The sequence below is a fragment of the Larus michahellis genome, chromosome 7 (assembly GCF_964199755.1).
Source record: "Larus michahellis chromosome 7, bLarMic1.1, whole genome shotgun sequence".
NCBI classification, from domain to species: domain Eukaryota; kingdom Metazoa; phylum Chordata; class Aves; order Charadriiformes; family Laridae; genus Larus; species Larus michahellis.
Window position 1 is genome coordinate 18552816 of NC_133902.1, and position 21089 is coordinate 18573904.

The 21089-nt window shown below is 49.2% G+C and overlaps 2 protein-coding genes across 4 annotated transcripts in view; one reads left to right on the top strand and one right to left on the bottom strand.

The window, feature by feature from the left end:
- RBM44 (RNA binding motif protein 44) overlaps positions 1-9270 on the top strand; it is a 46119-nt gene extending 36849 nt beyond the window's left edge. The window contains exon 18 of the mRNA XM_074593507.1: positions 8243-9270. Coding sequence (XP_074449608.1) covers positions 8243-8498 — 256 coding nt within the window. The 3' untranslated portion in view covers positions 8499-9270. The remainder of the gene's footprint in view (positions 1-8242) is intronic.
- A 2439-nt stretch (positions 9271-11709) lies between these two features.
- UBE2F (ubiquitin conjugating enzyme E2 F (putative)) overlaps positions 11710-21089 on the bottom strand; it is a 74445-nt gene continuing 65065 nt past the window's right edge. The window contains exons 10-12 of one of the 3 annotated variants that reach the window (XM_074593726.1): positions 19045-19104; positions 18343-18389; positions 11996-12491 (exon numbers count right to left, since the gene is read on the bottom strand). In XM_074593726.1, the coding sequence (XP_074449827.1) occupies positions 12401-12491; positions 18343-18389; positions 19045-19104 (198 nt within the window). In that variant the 3' untranslated portion in view covers positions 11996-12400. Of the gene's footprint in view, positions 12492-18342; positions 18390-19044; positions 19105-21089 lie in introns of all 3 variants that reach the window. The other 2 variants (XM_074593727.1, XM_074593728.1) reach the window with 2 other exon arrangements.

Consider the following 21089-nt stretch of genomic DNA (forward strand, 5'->3'; position numbering starts at 1 on the left):
AACTGCTCGGCGGCATCCTTGGGGGGATGATGAGGGTGGTAAGGGAACCCTGCTCAATGAAGCAGCATCAGGGAGAGCAGGGGTGTTGCACTTGGGGAACGTGGGAACCCATAGAGCAAAACCTGCTCTATGGGCTTGATTTTGGCATTTTTGGGGGTTCTTTTTCTTGCAAACCACCTGAGTGACACTGTCTTTGGATTGGCTCTTTCCCATTTATAACCAGCTGAGCTGAATTTTTCAGTACCACTGCAGCGTAAATCATTCTCCCGGTGAGATGGTTTTGACCGAAGTTGCAAAGACCAGCGAGGGGTGTCTGTGCGTTGGCGTGAGGGCCTGAAAAGAGAAAATAAAACCCCTTTCTCCACTCTGAGCTGGCTTTCCACGTGGTACAGCGTTGTTGTGCCGTGGCCTTTCTCTGGGAAAACGAAGCTCTTGCGACACAAGAGGTCAGTTGGAAATGGCGAGCAGGTGATGCCGTATGCCCTGAGTGTTTTGCACAAAAAAATCAGAGGTTTTCTAAGATTTTGGTTGATTTCCTGCTTCGTGCCCCTTTCTTTTGTGACAAATGAAAATCTGTATACATTTTTGTGTGTGAACAGACATGCGTAGACAGGTAGCTAGCTCTGAAAAGGACAACTTGGGTTTGCCTTCCCTTTCGTCGGTGGCAAAATGGAGGGGAAGAAAAGAGAGTGGAGAGACCGTGGGAGGTTTTCCGGTTCTGAGAAGCCTCATTTGGTCCTCAATAGTGTCCAGGGCTGCTGCTCCTGGCCTCCTTGGGGGTCACCATGGGACCTGTCCCCCTCTGTTGAAACCTTTGGAGGCAGCATCCAGATGTGGTCCAGATGTGAATGGCAGGAGAAGGGGAAAACCACCTCCCTGAGTCTCCCGGCTGTGCTGGGGGTGAGCTCCCGCCCCTGGGGCCATCCCAGCAGGCCTGTCCCCTGCCCAGGCTGTCCCCAGGCCAGGGCTGAGTCCTGGTCCTGGTTCCGTGCTATCTACAAGCTTGATGAGATGCAGCCCGTCCCCTCCTCCAGGCCATCTGGGAAGCCATTGCACAGGAAGCAGAGGTGTATTAAAGAGCTTGTTCTTCATCTCCGCCGTCCGGTTGGAGTTTTTTTTTTTTCCTAAATAGCTTCTACTAAACTTGTTATCCTTGAGGCACTCGGAGCAAATGTTGATAAACTTGCAGTGTTTAATTTGATTGTGAGAGTCCGTTTGTTCCCTGCAAACACAAGGCTGGGGTTATTTAGGAGATGACATTCCTCAGAGCCTCCCGTGCCCCCAGGACACTGGGAAAATCAGGTAGAAATAGCTCAGCAACTGCTGTCAATGGACTTGCTCTGCAAGGATACGGCTTTGGGGTGGCCACCTTGCTCGACACCCCTGCTCCCTGGGTGTGCGTGGGACTCACCATCCCCTTTTAGGAGAAGAAGTGCCATTAGGAGATGTCCCAGCAGGAGCGGGCAGGTGGTGGCATGGGCTGGCTGCTCGTCCCTCTGGCTTTAGGGGGAAGGACTTGACTTCCACCAGGCGTGAGATAAAGAAATAGAAATACAACACCTGCCTAGAGCCTTGTCTCCTTGTCTCCCCTCCATATCTTCCCCTAAACTGGGGAATTTTGATGCTTAAAGCCAGTCTGGAACAAGAATGAGAAATACGTGAAGGTTTTGCCTCCGACAGCTCCCGTCCCATCAGCAGCATCGGGTTTGGAGCTGTGATTCCTCATACGCAGCATTTAGCGGAGAAATGCCCATTAGCCCCATCGTTTACTGCTCAATTGAGAATGACACGCTGGGAACATCTGGATAAATGGATTGTCTCAGCAGAGTTTGTAATTGTGGTTTATTGTCCCTATTTATAGGCTGTAGATTCTCCTCCCGTCTTACCCTCAGAAGGATTACCCAAACTCTTGCATCGCTGGTACCGCTGCGTTCAGATGCAACGGCGGGGGGGGGGGGTCTCTCTGGACCGGGAGTGTTTGCTGAGGTTGGGCTTGGACCATGTGAACAAGCACCAACTCTCTGGGAAGGTTTGTCCAACACCCTTGAGCCCCGCTGGCTTTCTTAGCTGTGCTTATTTGGGGAAAGCTGATGGTTTATGACACGTGAAATTGTCTACTGGGGGAACTTGGGTGAGCCGTGACATGCTTCGGGAATGGGATGCCAGGTGGTTTTTAATAAAAGTAATTTGGTCCAGGAGTTTGCTGTGAATGCTGTCTCCTGGGAAGGGAGGAGAGCTCCGAGAGGTGTTTTTCCTTGGGTCATCTGCTTGCATGGAGTCACAGAACATGTTGGGTTGGAAGGGACCTCTAAAGGCCATCGAGTCCAACCCCCCTGCAGTGAGCAGGGACATCTTCAACCAGATCAGGTTGCTCAGAGTCTTAAACATCTCCAGGGATGGGGCCTCCACCACCTCTCTGGGCAACCTGGGCCAGTGTCTCACCTGTTCCAGTGTCTCCTTCCCTCTCTTCCTCCCCAAAGGCCGAGCCATCTGGCGTGGCCTCAGACACTCCTGTTGGAGCCCTGCTGGTGCCCGCTGGGTTTGCTGCCCACCGGCCTGCTCACGTGCTGCAGGCTGGGCTCTCCAGCCCCGTGGCAGGGTTGCCCCGTGGCTCCCTGGCCTGGGATCAGTTTATCCCACGCACCCTGGTGCTGAGTTTTCCGGCACTTGCATCCGCCCCGTTATTTAAAGCTGGAGCTGCACCGTGGTCTCCTGCTCCGTGGCCGAGCCGCCGTGACCGGGAGCTCAGCTGTGCGTGACTAATTACCCTGAAGATCAACTTGGGCTATTTTGATTCCAGGGCCGGATTCAGCAGCGCGGTGGCTATTTTTGGGGCCGCGGAGGGCTGCTGGCAGAGCCGGGGCCGCTGGAGGAGGCGGCGGGTCGGGGGGGAATGGGCTGCTCACCCAGCAATGCATCAGCGGGAGCTGATGACTTGTCGATATTTTTCGTGCGAGGTTTTTGGCACGGCAGCAGGCCCTGGCCGGGGCATGGCCGGGCCACAGGGGTTTTTGCACGGCGTTGGCGCAGCGGGCAGCAGCGAGCAGGATGGGAGCGGGGGCGGGGGGGGGGGGTGGGGATGCTGAGCGATGCCACAGCTGCGGGTGTCACTCCAGCTGAGCCAGGCACCTTCATCCCAAATATATCCACCCTGTGGCACCCTTTCCAAATCTCCCGGGGAAGGCTTTGCCATTGCTGCGGGCATCCTGCGGGGAAGGAGCTCAGCGGCGGCGTGTTTTGCCCGCCGGGCTGGGAGATGCAGCCGGGTCCAGCAGTCACAGAACGTGCTGATGCTGCCGGCTCCTGCAGCCCCTGGTACCCTGCCCCGCTGCACCCCCGCTGCCGGGCTGCGCTCACGGCTGTGAATACGCTCACGGCGTGTGTTCAGGTTATTTATCTATTATCTTACAGCCAACAGATTGATGCATTATCTTATAATCTCGTTATCATCTACTTCGTTATCTCAGGTCATCAGGTCCCTTCTGGCTACCCCTTTACCACGTCTCCAGGCTCACCCTGCAGCCTTGTAGAGGAAGAAATCATTTTTTTTTCTTTTAATTTACGAAGCAAAAGGAAAGCCTTGTGGTATTATTTTATTTTTTTTCCCCCTTCTGAAGGAAGGGATTTGGGGAGGACAGGAGAAAAATCCTGATACTCGTGGCAAAAGGGAGAGCTGGTGATCCTGTGAACCCCAACCAGTGTCCATAGCGTAACACCGGCCGCACCGAGGCGAGGAATGACTTTCCAGTCTCAGTTGCGGTGGTGTTAAAAAAAAAAAACAAACCCCAGAAGTATTGCTTAGGCTTTGCAGCGGTGTAAAGCGTTCAGATCCCGTCACACCATGACTCAGTCCTCGCTGGCTCCCACCGGCGGCCCAGCCCCATCCTTGTCCTGCCCGCGGGTGTTCGTCCCCACGTGGTCCCCGCGATGCTCGGCCTCCTCCTGCTGCAGCATCCTTGAAACCCAAACCGTTCCCATGGCGACGAGGAAAACAGTTTTAATTGCCGTTCGTATGGGGTAGGGGAAAAAAAATAATATGTAAAACTAAGCAAAGCCGCACTTCTCAGGGCAGGCTGGCTGTCTCCCTGCCCGTGGTGGTGGGATGGCTTGGGAAAAGCCTTGTTCCCAGTGCTATCCTACACCAGATCAACAATCACAATTTTTAATGTGGTGTTTTGGGGTTTTTTTAATAGTTAAAGCTAGTCTTTTAAGGCATCTTTAAGGATTTCAAATTAAGATGCTGGTATTTAAGGCAAAACCAAGGGAGAGGAGGGGCGGGAAAAGAGGGAGGTGGAGTGGGTGCAGGCTGCTTTCCTGCTCCCCCCGTGTCTCGTGGTCTCTGGGGACACGCTGACGGTCACGGGGAGCTAAGGACACCCTCCACGCTCGGCGCTGCTCCAGCCGCCGGCATGTCTCCATCCCTCTATCTCCAAGGGCAGGCGGCGAGCCCCCGAGAGCTGCCATTCCCAGGGGAGCCCTTGCTGGGCTGCGGGGGGGGTTTTGGCACTGGGAAAGATCGCAGCGAAGCCAAATCCCGGTTGGGAAAAGGGAGTGTGACTTGGGAACACTTCTCCTGGAAGCTGCCGAGCTCTCCCCAGGGCTGGGGGAAGCAGGACCAGCCCAAGTGCTCCCACCAGGGCTTTTTCTGCACATACAGAGGGGCAAGGAGAGAGGTCAAATACCTTCCCATGGGGGCAGAGGCACCTGACGGAAAGGCTCTGCAAAGCTGTGTGGGGACGTGCCACGGCATGGGTTGGTGGCCCAGTGGCTTCTCTACCTCCTTATTTACCCCAACTGACCTGAGCCATTGCAGAGCCTGTTGGAAGCCTGGCCAGGGGTCTGCCCTGTGGTGTCCCCCCACTCCCGGTGGAGGCCCCGTGCAGCTGTTTGCGGAGGGCAGCCAGCCCTGGTCTGCAGGGCGAGGGAGGAGAGGACGCAGGTGTTTTTCTGCACACACACCCCCCTCACCTTGGGTCTGATTCGGGGTCGGTGACATTCAGGTCTCTTAGGTCCCCCCCCCGCGCAAAAAAAAAAAATCATCTGTGTGTATTGCCAGGCATTGCAGTCCCCAGACACCCCTGATGCCGCTGACTTGGGTTCCTGTCCTCACCATCATCTCCAGGTGGTCCTGGCTGCACCCCGGGGATCCCTGAACACCCGGCCCCTCTCCTCCCCCTGCTGAGGCAGCGGGTGACAACCCGGGGCCGCGTTGGCAGGGCTGGTGGCATGCTGTGCCACTGTTTCTGCAGCCCTGTTGGTCACCGGTGGCACTTTTTGCTTCAGCTGCAGCCGGGACGGTGGGGGGGTCCCTCCCTGGGCTGTCGCCAGCCGCAGCGCCCCCGGCACAGCAGGGCACAGCCCATGGTCCTCCATAGCATTGGACGTGGCGGCGGCTGAGATACGGCGATGCCTTTCTCCTACTTGCAAGCGTATCATCTCTGGAGGCTTTGGTTTGGAGGGTCTGTGCGCCCTGTTCAGATGGAGGAACAAATGTGGGGAGGTGGAGGCTTGCCAGTGAGCTGTGGGGTTGTCTGAAAGCCAAAAGCTTGACTCTGCCTTCTCTCCAAAGAGAGTTTTCACTCTGCGGCTGAGGATTACACCTCTTTCTGCACACCAGAAACAGCACGAGCATCCCAGCAGCTCCCGCAGCTGGACTCGGCTTTGCCTGGCAGAGCGTGGCGGGGGGACATCCCCCTCCTGGGTGGCAAAGGGAGGGCAGAGCAGTCACACCGGGCAGCAAAACAACCCACCATCATCATGGGCTGAGTTCCCTGGTGGGACCACACTGGCGCGGTGCTAACGTAATAATGTGGCTCTGCTTGTGGGGAGAAAGCGAGCGAGCCAGATGCTGCTTTGGAGCTGCGTTGGGATGAATGCTCACCGTGGCTGTGGCAGGGACGAGCACACTCAGCCCTGGGCTTCAACACTGCTGCTCCCCGTTGGGATTCTGAGCCCTCCTGACAGGGTTTCAGAAGCAGCAGCCTGGTCCCAACCAGTCTGGTTTATTCACGTCCCAGCAAATGGATCCCTTTGGTAGCCCTCTACAGTGTACCTGCGATGAGGAGGGCCTCCACGCCACGTGTCTTGGTGCTTGGCCTGTGAGGACAGATGATGGATGGAGTCTCGCAGGACCGTTCTCTGAGCACCGCGAGACGCGGCAGCTCAGGACCCGTGCGGTTGGCAGGGATGGACTCGGCCGGTGGTCGGCAGCTCGTGTCTATGGATGGCCAAGGCTCTGCGAGACAGAGCGGAAGAAATTAAAGAACTTGGCCAGTGATTGGCAGCTCGTGTCTATGGATGGCCAAGGGTCTTCCAATTTCTGGAAGAAATTAAAGTTGCCTACAGTTGAGAGTTCAGCTTTGCTGTTAGTTGGCTGGTCAGAAAACTCTCATGGTCAAGTTGTGCTTTGTGTAAGCAAAGGGCAGAAAATCAACTCTTGAGGAGCAGCCGGACGTGCTTTCCCTTGGCCAAGAGCTCAGCCGCTCTCATTGTCGCTTCCACGCTTCCAGCTGTTGCTGAAAATGTTTTCTTTTCCCTCCAGGCCCCTCCTGCTCGCTCCCCATTGGGCTCTGGGGGGGTGCGGGGCCGGCAGGTGGCAGTGCCCGCGATCCATCCATAGAGCCCCATCCAGAGCAGGGTGGCTTTAACGAAGATGGGAGATGTGAAAATAACGGGGACGAGAGACTTAGGGTGTCTTAAGGCACAGCTGCAGACCCTCCATCAGGATGGCAGGACCTCCTTCCAGGCCTGGACAGATGATCGTAGCCCCACGGCCACCTCCTGGGCCCCCAACGCTGCTCGTGGGGTTCATGGTCTCCCTGGCTGGCGTGCACGGAGCCAGCCGAGCACTGAAACACGGGTGCTGCTGCAGTGCAAAGCGTAGTTACAATTTCTCCTTTCATTTGCTGGCACCATTTCGCTTTGGCGGCTCTTCACGTGTAAGCACGAAAGCGCCCTCTGAGCCGGGGAAGGGCAAAGCCAGCCGCCGTATGGCCCTTGGGGTTGAAAAACAGCTTTTGTTCGCGTCTCTGTTAACTCCTTCCCCCTGGTTCCTGATGATGCTTTAGCCCCTGAGGTCCGCCCAGGATGCTGAGGATCGGGAAATGGTAATTTTGCACAGCGGGATGCTGAGCAGAAGCTGCTTTTAGTAGCTCCAGGCGCCCCATTAATTAAATCAACGGGCTCTGCAGGGCCTCCCTGCGGCTGCCCTGCGCCCAGGGGCGCAGCGAGGCACCCGCCGCCTGCCCAAAAACCCGGCTGACGAGATGCAGAGAGGCTGCGGCGAGTGGCTGGGAAGTGGCTTATAAAACATTTCTTCCCCCAGGTGGGTTTTTAATTGAATAGTCGGGTTTTGGTTAGCTCTGCTTCTCGAGGCTTAGCCGTGAGTAATTGGGTTGGGGAAAAAAAATTATATATTTGCCTTTTTTTTTTTTTTCATAGGCAATTTTAAAGCAGGTAGGGTTTGAAACCCATGGTAAAACCTGTCCTTCCAGAGGGTGGGTGGTTGGAGCAGCACGGACAGGGGCTGTCCTCTCCCTGCAGTGCCTCTTGCTCAGGGCTGCTCCGGCTTTTCCAGTTATTTGTGGGGGAAAAAAAAAGAAAAAACCAAACCTCAAAAAATGGACTTGCTGGCCAGTGGGAGATGGGATGGGTTGTGGTCCTGTGGCCGGCAAAGCGTGGCACTGCAAATTGCAGAGAGACGAGCTTCAAAGGCACACTGTTGGTTCAAAAATAAAAACCTTACTTTTTAGGCAAATAAAAGAATTGTTAGTAGATTCAACGTACTCATTTCTGTCCCCTTTTGGCTGTTGGATGGTGCCCCGAAGGCTGGCAGCCAGGCGAGCTCCGGGTGGGATTCCTGAAGGTCTTCGATAAAAGTGCCTGAGGGTTATTTGGGTCCGATGGATATTTTCTAATAGCACTGGTTGGGCCACGAAATCCTGCAAAAATTAACATAAACAAAACAAACCCACCCTCGCTGCTAGTCATTTCCTTCTGTAAATCAAAACGCCTTGTGCGTTTGGCTGTGGGTGACACTTAAAGTGCCAAAACCTGATGGGAACTAAAAAAAAAAACCAAACCAAACCCATATATTTTTATACCTACATCCCTACCGCCTCTAAAAAAATTCCTAAAAAAATTCAAATAACTCAGATAACACTCTCAAAGACAATCTCAAATAACATACGCGCAGGTCTGTAATAGAAAGTGTGTAACGGTGGTGCCTTTGTCTGCGTTGCAGCACCTATGGGGAGCTGACGAACTGCACGGCGCTCATCGCCGAGAGGCTCGACTGCTACTGGCCCAACCGGCTGGTGGACGAGTTCTTCGTGGCCGTGCACAAGCAGTACTTCAGGAACTGCTCCCCCTCCGGCCGGGCGTTGCACGACCCCCCCAACGGCATCCTCTGCCCCTTCATCCTCCTGCCCGTCCTCGTCACCCTGCTGATGACCGCGCTGGTGGTGTGGCGGAGCAAACGCAGCGAGGGCATCGTGTAGGGACACCCTGCCGCCCGCGCAGGGGAGGGACAGGACGGGGGGGGGGTCCCCACCCCAAAAGCATCCATTTTTTTTTGGGAAGACCCTGGCAGAAAAGCATCCCGGGGTGGGGACCAGGTCTGGGAGGCAGAGACAGTAACGCCACCGCTCCTCCCTTGCCAGTACCCTCCACACAGCGCACGTGCTGCTCGCACGGCGGTTTCCAAATAAATCCATCATTTAAGCTTTGGTCGTTTGGGATTCGGGATGCCGGTGACCGGCGAGGCTACCCCGGTGGTGGGGAGCCCTCCTGGGGTACTGGGGAGCACGGCTCGCCTCGGGCGTCAGCGCTGCTGCCATCTTCCCCACCTGCTTCCCTCCTGGTGCCCCACGGCATCGCATTTTGCCAAAAGAGGGAAACTTTTAGAAAATAAGAAAGAAAGGGGGTGGGGGGTTGAAATCCTGCACATCGTCGTCGGGAGGTGACGGCAGGCGTAACCGCGAGGCCAGCAGGTCTGGGTGCAACCCTGGGCCATGGAACCATCACAGCTTTCTCTTTTTGTCCTTCAGGTTTTTTTCTGCACCAGGAAAGGCATCTCCTCCCCCGGCCCCCAGTGAAAGGCCGAGGCCGACACGGGGTGGGTTTTGCCCGGGGGGTGGGGGGCAGTGTGAGAAAATTGGCAGTGGGAGCTGGTGGCACTGGTGGTGGCACCAGTGGTGGCCTTGGTGGTGCTCTGGGCAACAGGAATAAGGTGCATTTCCTACCTAAATAAATAAATACATAAATAAACCAGGTGCTTGTCTCAGCCCCCTCCATGAACGCTGGGGTCCGGGTGGGTTGAGGGGACACCCCAGATACCCTCCTCACTGACCCAAAGGAGCCTCCGTGGTCCCGGAGACCCCTCAACAGCGCTGACCCCTGCCCCACGGGTGTCACTGGGGGTGGGAGGGCTGAGGGGGTCTGCCCCTCTGAGGCAGCGGGGGCTGTGGGGGGGCTCCCTGTGTGGGCAGGCCGGGGGTCCTCCCCTTTGGCAAGGCGCAGGAGTGGGGTCAGCTCCGCTGGCGGGAGGCTGGGCAGCATCTGGGGTGGTGAGGGGACCCCCAACCCTGGTCTCCACCATCCCCAACGGCTCCAGACCACTCCAGACCTCCTTCAGTGTCTTGCTCCCCTTGGGAGACCCAGCCGCTGTTCCCCCCGGCCCTTACGTTTTCCAAAAACCCCGAAATTGCACATGCCAGGCAGCAGGACATCCAACCACACGCCTGGCCCACCCCAGGCTGCCAGGTCCCAACTCCTGTTCCTCTGCGGCATTTTATTCCTTTTTCATTTGGTATTTGGGATGTTTTTTCAGGGGTAGCTGAACAATTAAGGAAAAAAAAAAAAATCAGCATTATTTGATGGGGAGCACCCAGCGCTCCGGCGACTAGGGTCCCTGCAGCCAGGAAGAAGTGAAGAGCCTTTCTGGAAGACAGCTACCTGCCTAGGATAAAAATAAATTAAACAAACAAACAAATGCACAAACCAACAAAAGACCAACCAACCACAAGAAAAAAGCAGGAGGTTCTTCCAAAAGCTGCATGGGAGTTACAGAAGCTGATTCCTGCACAAGTGCTATCTGCTGATGAGCCTCTATCCCCTGACCAGCCGCAAGGGACGGTGACAGTTTGGGGACAGATAGGACAGTTTGCCTTCATCCGTGGCAGGGCTCCATGAAAGTGCAGGCGACGAGCTCCCCAGGAGATTTCTGCAGTATTTTGGGCCCCCTGTGGCACCCCAGCTTAGTGGAAATTGAGAGTGTCTGGAAAGAGTACAGATTAGTTGTATCTATACATGTATTTATCTAAACATATATATATATATATAAACCACATAAAAAATAAATAACAAAATTGATATCTTTTTAAAAATCTCCCAGCTTGTGTTCAGGAAAAAAGAATTCAGTTTATTTTTCTGACTCTGAGCTAATGGCTCTTCCAGGATGAGGTACAACGTTTTTCCTCCGTGAGTTCTGGGTGGGAAGAAACTGATGCTTAAGCCCTCTGGTAGTTAATAGCATCCCAGCTCGAATGTTCTGCTCATCTCCTCTAGGTAGGCAAAAACATGGCAAAGGGATTATATAGCACCTTGAAAATAATAGAATCCTCCTGATTCAACAGACAAAAACAGGACATATTTTCCAGCCTTTCTATTTTTGTGAGAGCTTTATTCCTTACCTTCCCTGACATTACTGTTTTGGCAGCAAACATCCCTCCCCGCAGTTGCCTGCTTAAAATAATATGCTGATCCATGTTTCATTTCAAATACAGACAGAGGCGATATTATCCAAAGATGCAGCTCGGGATAAGGCTCTCTTCCTGCATGCCAATCCCTGCATTTCACTTCCCTGCTTTCCCAGACCTCCAGTAACGCGTACAGGAGCCTGTGAAGCTGTAAGGGAAAAGGCAGAGGGAAAACTTAAAAAGCAAGGCTGCACCGTGCTTAAAATTTACAACCCAGCTCTGCCCATGCTAATGATGGAGGCGATTTTGGTTTCCTTCAGTGTCCGCGGAGGAAAGAATGAAGCGTAATCATTCAGGGAGATAAAAAAACAAGTCAACGCCCGAGCGTTACACACACACTTGCTCCATATGAAACCACACGAGCATTTATTTCTATGGTTTATCTATTTATAAAAGCTTCAATCTTTTCCATCCCACCTCCTCTGCGTGATCCCAGGAGTGAAAGGCGTTTGGGTCTCTGAGGCGATGCCGATGCCCCCCAGCGCGGCCGGGGTCGGTGGGTGAGCAGCGGGGAGCTCCGGCACACGGGCGGCAGTAGACTTCTCACGGCATTTACTCTGGAGTGGTTCCTGAGGTACACGTTACTCTCTGCTTGCACATACTGTGTGTTTGATATACAGCTACTTACAGAAAAGGCAATTATAGCATCATATCCTTTCAAATTACCAAAAAGCCAGGCGCGCACGAGTGTTTAGAAAGAGGGGGTGCAGTGCATTATTATTCTCAGCTGCGTTATTAGTCATTCGCTTTCAGTGCAGGATTTTGAAGAATGCAATTAGGTGTTCTCCAGGTAACGGTGCTTGAATTTACTTTCATCAGATCAAACAGCATCCGATGCTCCCTTGCCACATCGACATTGCAAAGCCAAAGGCAGATTTCTTAAAAAAAAAATCTCCCTTTCATTAAATTTTCACAGAAATATATAATATATATAATATATATATATAATTTTACTAATACTACACATTTAATTAAGTTACGGATTAGCCTATATTTCTTTTAACTACTTCACACAATGAATAGGAACGAAAAAATACTGTAGCCCAAACTGGAGCTGAAAATAACAATGTAAAAATTCCAAACGTGTGACAAAAACGTACTTACATTAAATATCGTCAAGAATTTCAATATCAGAAGTAGTTTCATTTAGCACTTGCATTCTGGCAAGCTCTAAGCCTTAGCTGAATGACTCTTGGAAAAGGCTCATATTGTTTCTGCTCATCAAAGGCAACAGTATTGTGATTTGGTTCACAGGAGACCATTTTATTGCCAACTCGAAGTGTTCCAAAAAACACGCCACCTTTTCTGGTTGTTTTTGTCTTTTTTTTCCTTCATTCCCCCTCCAAACTAAGCAAGAGTTTAAAAAAAGTGTAATTACAATTTCAATAGTGATTTTCTTTTAACTTCTCAAGCATATCTCATCAACAGGATATACAGTACAGTTCAGAAGAGTAAACATTTTTAAAAGTAAGCAAACAACTTTTTCAACCAACATACACAATTTCTTGCTGTATTTATGCTGAACTCTCCTTTTGACATGGACAAGTTATGAAGTTAGTTTTCTTCTTCAGTACAACATGGACACGGGACTAGTACAATCCGGGCTGGTTTTGTTGTTGTTGTTGTTGAAGTTAAGGACAACTCTAGTATGGAAGCCATGGTTCTGCCATCCATCTCCCTTCATCATCTCGCATAGCGCTTAATGTAATCTTCAACTTTATTCCGAAAGTCCTCCTAGAGGAAAGCACAGTCAGAATTACCCCAAGCACGTCAGAGAGGGACTCGTGCAGGACTACGGTACTGGTGGATTCCCAAATCAGCAGCAGTAGAGTAAAATTTCCATCAAGTGAAAGGCCTGCTGCTCTCCCCGAGACCCAGTACACATTTCCGACGTGGCGTATGAGAACTGAGGTGACCGCTCAAGTCCTTGTAAGCAGATATCTGCGCTCACTGGGTATCTCCTCTGGGGACTGACCTGAACAAAGAGTTTGCCATTGCTAGCTATCAACGTAGGGGCCCAACAGAACATGTCTGACAGGTCACCAGTGCCGGGAGGCCAGGCCCCAGCCAGTGGCATGTGCCGCACGGCGCAGATCTGGCCGTGGTTTTAGAGAGGTCAAGAAAGCTGAACTTTCCAGATAAAAGAGGCAAGGCTACGGCAGGAACTGGTATGAATGCTGTGCACCCTCTGGCAGCTCTTTCCCAAATACTCATTCCGGCCTCCCCCTGCTAACTGCACGATATCACAGCTAGCACATCATTAAGCTAAATGAATCACTGCTTTTTTGCATCATTTATTACAGCCTAGAGAATTAAAAATTCATCATCCAAGTCACTTGTTTGTTAAAGTGGTTCAGAGGGAACATGCTTATACCTATAGCCTGCCACGGATAACCTACGGGACTATTACTGTATGACCTCTGTATCTATGGAAAAGCACACATTTCTGACAGTTTATCTTTACAAAGCATGGAGACGCTAGCGAAATTCTGACAAACTTTCCTCATTTGATCCTTGTCCAAGCCAGGATGTCACACAGATGCTGGAGAGCAGCCCTGCAACAACTCACTTCTAACAGAAACCAACTCTTTAGAGCTGCAGAAATCCCTTTCCTCCTTAGAGACGGGCTGCCTGCAATTTAGGAGAAAGGAGCAGCTATTTTGATACAACATGGCACCCGCTAAGGGCAATATTCTGTGTAGTGACTCCTAACTCTGCTGCAAACACACCCATTTCCATGCTCGCACAACACTTTAAGAGTGCCACGAAACTAGCACTACAGAGCTAATGCCATCAGTAAGATTTCAGATACCAGGCAACTTCAATCCTCTGACGACAGTTTCGGTAGCCGAGTATCACGTTAAAGTGTTTTTGAGTAACTACTTATAAACAACATGTCCATTAGAGTTGTTCCCAGATCTCTGGCTGCCTTGGGCAAGAAGAATCTTAGAGATCCTCGAGCCTGTTAAAATATCACCTTTCGAATTTGTTTTCAGCTCTCATACGTTGTGGACTACCTCAATGCGAACTAAAATAATTACTCATAATAGCAAACAACACTGGAAACCTCTCGCTGGTTATGGTGGATGTTCCCAGTATTATGGATTGATCACTCACAGCAGCAGCACTCACTGTCAGCACTCACAACATCCGAGCACGTTGGCCACACCACCGCATCTCATACATGAAGCCTCTTGGACTTTCCTACTCTTGTGATTCTCCGAGAGACACTAAAAGAAATTTGGCCAAGAAATACCACTGGCCATGCAATAGGGCCATCTGCATCTTTGCTGTATCACAATATCTACGAGCAGCGAGGTACAGGCAGCTCAGAGCATCCTCCGCTTTTTCCTCAGTACCTTTACAAAGTTTTCAAATGGGAAGACAGGCTTTTGGCACTGCCTTCACTGAAGCAGGACCTCAGGGGAGAAGGAACACTCCAGAAATCCACGCCATCACTTAGGCTGACTCGCCAGATGAAGGAAGTGACAGCATTGGAAGAATATATTAACACCATACTCGCCGCATGTGAACCTGGGTGCTGAACAGGAGGTTCTCATCCCATAGCTGTAATATTCCATCTTCACATGCCATATGGCTTAACAGTGCCTGATTAACAGGGGGCACTTCACTATGCGCACATCTGCTTACGTGCAGTACTGAATAATCAGAAGTAAAAAAATTAATCAGAGCAGCACATATTCTGCATTATAAAGAGGCGCATACAAAATCCTGCGAGGAACGCCACGGGGAAGAAGGACTCGTTTCACAGGGACTGGAGCTGGAGATGTGTTGTTCGCCTGGGACGTGGACGCTGTGTGTGCAAGCACCCATCGCCACACAGTACGTACCTGCCCAATACTCTCAGTGACACAAAAGCTGGGCATTTTACCTTCTCTTAACTTCCCTTCAAGGACAGATCCTACGTAGGGAGTACCAGAAAGATAGCTTTGCCCTAAGCCGTGGGGACGAGAGAGGGAGAGAAGAGCAGGATGTAAGGAGCACTGCGGGAAGCAATTGCTGCATGAGTAACGGCTGGCCAAATCACCGCTTCATTTGGTGAAAATCATATATGGGGACAATCAATCGAAGGGAAATTCAAAATTCATCAGTGGATGAAGAGTACAGAATACATGAGCCACAACATATTTCATAATATTGCTAGCTGAAAATTGGGTTACAGTTTATAAAGTTAAAACATACACCCCATCGAACTTCTGAGTGTAGTTTTGCACTTAAACAAAGAAGTTTTGTTTATATGAAGACATTTAACTAATAATCTTTAAGCAGATAAATATATATACTTTAGTAAGAACTCTGGCCAAAGACAAATTTCAAATAACTTACTGATTTCATAATTTTCATTTGTACTGTATGTTCTTACCAGACGGAATGATACATGCAAAGATTCGCATTAAGAAAATATTAAAAAGAATATCCTTATCTCCTTAGCTTTAGATAAAACATACCGACTAGATGTAATATTAGGAAAATTCGCTTAAGCCTCAACTGCTGCTTGTCTTAAAAACAAGCTGCATTGAAATGAGATTAAAAATATAAGTCAGACTAAAAAAAGTTGTTACGAGACATTTTACAATGAAGGCATAAACAACCTCAGTACCTGGCCAGAGTGGTAATTTATCCCAAATTATGTATCTTTGAGGAGCACTTCGGAGAGGCTATAGAGACAATTACAGAAATAAAAGGAAACCAGCAAGCCCAGAACACCAGAAGAGAATTATAGCCTACAATTCGTAAAAGCATAATGAAGCATGCACTCAAGAACTAGGTACCCTTCTGAAAATGGAGGTCTGACCTGATTTGGCACCTCTATGAGAGGAGCCTTTATTTTTTCAACAATTTATACTGCAGTGAGTTGTAGTGATTAACTGCTTGTTCATTATTAGGCTTTTAATTTGGAAAAAAAAAAACCCATAAAACAGAAAAAGATCTGCTCAGTTATCCAAAGCAAACACAATACTTCTCTTTAAACACCGTGACAGCTACCAGGGAAGTTTGGAAAAGTTGTAATGGAAACTTTATCTCAGGAATTTATTTTCTTTTTAATTATTTAGAACAAATGTATACATAAGAACTACAAAATTAAAAAAAAAAAAGAAAACAAAGCAGATTTAGTTCATTATCCTTAACATACCCACTACTGGGACCACTTCACACACTGCGGTATTATTTGGCAAAATTTTTCTTCTTCCTACTCAACAATACTGACTGCGGTTTCTGCCCTCGAGTATGTCAGAGACCAGAGGCTGTTGCCCCCTCTCTGGGGGCTGTGTTCACAAGGGGGAAGGCCAGTCCCTGCAGGAAGATGCGCAGTGTACCTCATCTGTCCCTCGATCGCGACTGCAACAACGCAGACACTGCAACAAACTCTGACTCACCTTCACATCAGTTAGATTTACAATTCTGTAAAATTCAAATAGAGACGAAAGATCACAAAAATACTCAATTGCTCCTGCCCTTCACTCCTTTGTGTTAAACAATGAATAACAATAATAATAAAAAGGCACTATTTTAACAGAACAGTATTTTAATCAGAAGTTTATCACCAAGGTTAAATTCTAAACAATTTCTGCTGGGACCTTACTTGTGGTTTTACTGCAAGTATTTAGTAAAGGGCTGTTCGGAGCACCAGCAGCCAAGCAACAATCAGATGACATTACTCAGCTCCAGCCAAAGATTTAGGAGGATGATATAATAACCAGGTAGATTTACCCATTAGTCCTATGAATTATATTTAAAGTGACCTTTTCTTTCTTTTCCATCTTGCAGGAAATAATGAGTATTCACGCCCACCAACCCCAACACACCCACTCCCATTTAAACTGGAGCTGAATGAACCCTTTGACTAATACAAAAATCTCAAGTATGAGGTGTTTTTCCAATTCATGTTCCTACCTCGCTATCATTTCCCTGTCATTGTTTTATTTAGCTCAGCCTCTACATCATTTGAAGAATTCGCCAAGCTCTGTAATTAAATTTTAGTTCCATGAAGAAAGAGGAGGGTAGGGGGAGAAAACCTATACATAGGTATCTCCCACAGGCTCCCGTGCCCAGCAGGTGCAGTTGAAACTGCATCGATTTTCACAGCCCATGTTCTCCACTTCAGATTTTAAACACCTTTGCTAGATAGACATCAAGCAATTCTGATTTTGCAAAATGATGAGAAAATGCTTTATAGTACGTCTCTTTGGTAGCTGAGTCCTAAGGGGAAAAAATGGTGCAATTCTTACTGGGGGGATGGGACCAAAAAACCACTGCTCTGTTTTTACCGTGACTATTGGGAAAAAAGCAGCATTGTGGGGAAGAAGAGAAACACTAAGTGTTGGACCTTTTTTCAAAACTATCTGTGCATATAGGTAGGTTACACAATTGACGTGAAAGTAGTGACCTGCCTGCCAGGACACGGCTCCGGGGACAAGTCGAAGACGTGTTGCGAAGACAGAGTGAAGCATTAGCACGCTGAACATGAAGCAGCACATCCATTTGTTCAAGATGCTCAGACCTTAAATTGTAACCATTTCCCTCATGCTTCCACAAGCTTTCTGTTGTTTGCCAGTGAAGCACGGATAAAGGGGAAAAAAAAACCCTCTCTGAAGTTATTGGAAGAAAAAAGGGCTATGCATTAGGAGGCGGGGTGAGAAAGCTGTCAGGGTAGCCAGGGATAACTACGTCTAAATCCCATTTGTGCAAAGGCGAGGGAACCAAGCCAGCTGAAGAGGGCAAAGCAGCTTCCCAAAGAAAATCATTCCCCAGATCAAATGCGATGCCAAATCTCTTGCCAAATCTGCCCTTTGGCTTACAGAGCAGCTTGGTTGGAGGCAGATGGTAGAGACTTTTGAGTCCTCTTGTCATGCAGCCGCAGCGGCCAACAACTCAGGTTTTGCCCTGACTGTGACCATTTTTCTTATGACCATTTATTATTTCACCCAGGCTGCTGAAAACCAAGTAAACCTGGGAGATAAAACCAGGGAGCACAGAGATTGCTCAGTCACTCAATGCCTGATGTCAGGCGCTTGTCTCCCCGCTCCTCCACGCCGCTGGGGTCAGCCTGAGGATGGCACCAAACGCACTGGCCATCTTGTCGATATAGTTGTTGGAAAGGGTTACAGAGAGAGCCCTTCAAGAAAATTAACTGAATCATCCCAATTACACTGATGTTAACCTCCCCTGTGCTACAAACACACTTCCACCCATGAGGATGCCACTCGTTCCCAAGAGAGGATATGTCCTTGGGATCCGGGATCTTAATGGATAAATTACAAGTGCAGAGGAAATGGGAGCTGCCTGGGTCTGGCAAGAGGGTTTTTGCAAGTCATAGTCTACTCAAGTCAAATGATGTTCAAATAAACCTGGTCGGGCAGGTGAGGCATGTGGGAACTCAGCTGAAAGAGGTCAGACTCCTTGTTTGCACTCAACAACCCTCCCGTATGTTTCCATTTTAAAGCCATGCATTTTTCTAAAGAACACAAAGCAAAAGCTTTCCTTTTAAGCCATTCTACTTGCCTAAAGCACGTAAAACAAAAGCTTTAAAACATCTGCATTTCTTCCACATTTCTAGCATTACCTCAGCAAGTCAAACCATCTGCAACAGCTTAACCAACTCTGCTGAACCTGAAATAATAATCCATAATCGAAGTATTATGAAAGATGAATATGGTTTCTATAAATACTTTTAGCATTAGAAAAGTAACGTTTTTCCTATTTACATCTGTTAGCACGATTAGCAGCTGTGCTGTTGCTCATTTGCATGTGCTGTTTAATGTGCTTTATGCTCACTGGGAAAAGGCTTCAAGGGCTGAAACAAGGACACAGACCATGAAATGGGGAGGCAATCCAAGAAAAACCCCAGGGCAGTTCTCTAAATGCAAGTATACTGCAGAAAAACAAAATATGTATTCTATTGTGGCTGCCACAATTTCAGTGGGAACACCACCAAACAGGGTTGTTGGGTGTGCAGAGGAAGTGAAGGATTTACTGCAATAAATACGGAGATAAATAAATGCGATGACTCACAGGGCAAATTCTTATGAAAAGATGCATTTGGACTGGGCTGGCACTGTTGTTCTTAATAAGACAGTTAAGCTGTAATCAAAGAGTAATAAAAACGCCACAACAAAAACTAAACAGCTTCCAAAAAACCACATCAAGTTTGAAATCCTTTTAGGGCTAAATTCTTTTCCAGTGTGGTAAAAGCTTGAAAAGCTAAGGTTAGCCTCTAATGCAACAGACCAAGTTCTTCCCTCAAGAAGCTCCTTCTGCCGCTTACCGACTCATAAACTGTAAATGCGGCGTCCACAGGCACTCGTACCACCTGGAGACCCGTGGTCTGAAACAAACAGTTTGAAGAGAATTTCAGCACAAGGAAGATGCTGGGGCTCTAGCTCTTATTTCTTCCCTAACCCTCCAAAATCGAGAGATCTGGAGGGCTAGGGAAGGCAAAGGCAATGACGCACATGCTGACTGTCGGCTATTGCCCTGCTGACAATTCAGGTGTCACAGCGATGTGCGCACATCCCCATCATAGGCACGCAATTGAATTGCTGCGTGCAGCCACTGACGTCTAAGCGGTGGCAGCGGACGTCAGGAAAGCCAGGCTGCAAGTTCTGCATCAGTTACGAGTACTGGGGAATTCACTACAAATACAGGGGAAAAAGTTTTCTTACACAGAGATGACAGTTTTTTCTGGCCAAAGGTGAATATATACTTCAATTCCTCAAATGCACTTTATGGGTGCATTTAATGAGAACAATTCTTCAATGTTTTGTAACCCCTTTTAGAAGAAATCATGAAACAGATACTCAATGCGGTATCCAGGAATAAATGTGAGTTTCTTATTTTACTTGTAGAAGGTTAAAAAAAACGCCTCACACTTTCATCATGTCACAGTTTTGTACTGTTAGAAATAAAAAAGCAGTGTTCTTGAAAATGTTCAGAACCAGCTACTTCCTATTAGCAAGAGAGATTTCAGGACGTCAAGGGCTGGTGCAGGGCCATCAATTTAAACAAGGGAATGAGGTTAAGTGGAAAACCTCCTACTAGCCAACGGACAAGACAGATCCCAGTCCAACAGAAGCTCAAACACGAGCAAGTAAAACAGCACAGCAAGGATAAGACTATGCTAATTTAAGCAACGCATTGACTCAAATATTCTACAGTGCAAACAACCTAACAAACGAGGGCCTGACACAGCCAGCCTGAAGGAAACATCATGAGAGCAAGATCTGGGCAGGCCTCCCCGTGTAAGCTCTAACACTATCCCTGTCTTAACAAGTACTAAACAGCCTTTCTGTTGCCTACCCTTCCTTGAAGCTGCATCAACTTGACAAAGTCCAGCACAGTACAAGTGGAACATGAAAACATATTAATTTGCATCCTAAATTCTTGGACCCCAGATCACAAATCAAAAGCCTGAGGAGATCCTGGAGGCCCACATCTATCCTGGTAGATTTTTCTGAATGTCTCTGGAAGAGCAGTGGGAGAAAACTCACACAGAATGGGTGAAAGGAACGGAGATGGGTGGTCCGGCTGGAGAAACCTGCTGTGTGCTTGCAGTACAAAGGGCAGCACTGAAAAGAAAGGTGATGTTGGCACTCCAGTCTGAAATGCTGCGAGTCTTACAGAGACCATTTGTAATGATGACCCTGCATCAAAACAAGCGTGGCCAGCAGGGCGAGGGAGGTGATTCTGCCCCTCTGCTCTGCTCTTCTGAGACCCCACCTGGAGTACTGCGTCCAGCTCTGGGGCCCCCAATTTAAGAAGGACATGGACCTGTTGGAGCAAGTCCAGAGGAAGGCCACCAAGATGATGAGAGGGCTGGAGCACCTCTGCTATGAAGACAGGAGGAGAGAGTTGGGGTTGTTCAGCTTGGAGAAGAGAAGACTCTGGGGAGACCTTACAGCAACCTTCCAGTACCTAAAGGGGGCCTACAGGAAAGGTGGGGAGGGACTCCTTATCGGGGAGTGTAGCGATAGGACGAGGCATAACGGTTTTAAACTGAAAGAGGGGAGATTTAGATTAGATATCAGGAAGAAATTCTTTCCTGTGAGGGTGGTGAGCCCCTGGCCCAGGTTGCCCAGAGAAGCTGTGGCTGCCCCATCCCTGGAGGGGTTCAAGGCCAGGTTGGACAGGGCTTGGAGCAACCTGGTCTGGTGGAAGGTGTCCCTGCCCAGGGCAGGGGGGTGGAACTAGATGATTTTAAAGGTCCCTTCCAACTCTAACCATCCTACAACATGCTATACAATTTTATAATTTTTTTTTTTTTTTAACAAATGCCACTCTTTCTGTAAACCTTGAGAATTAATAATGCAAGAT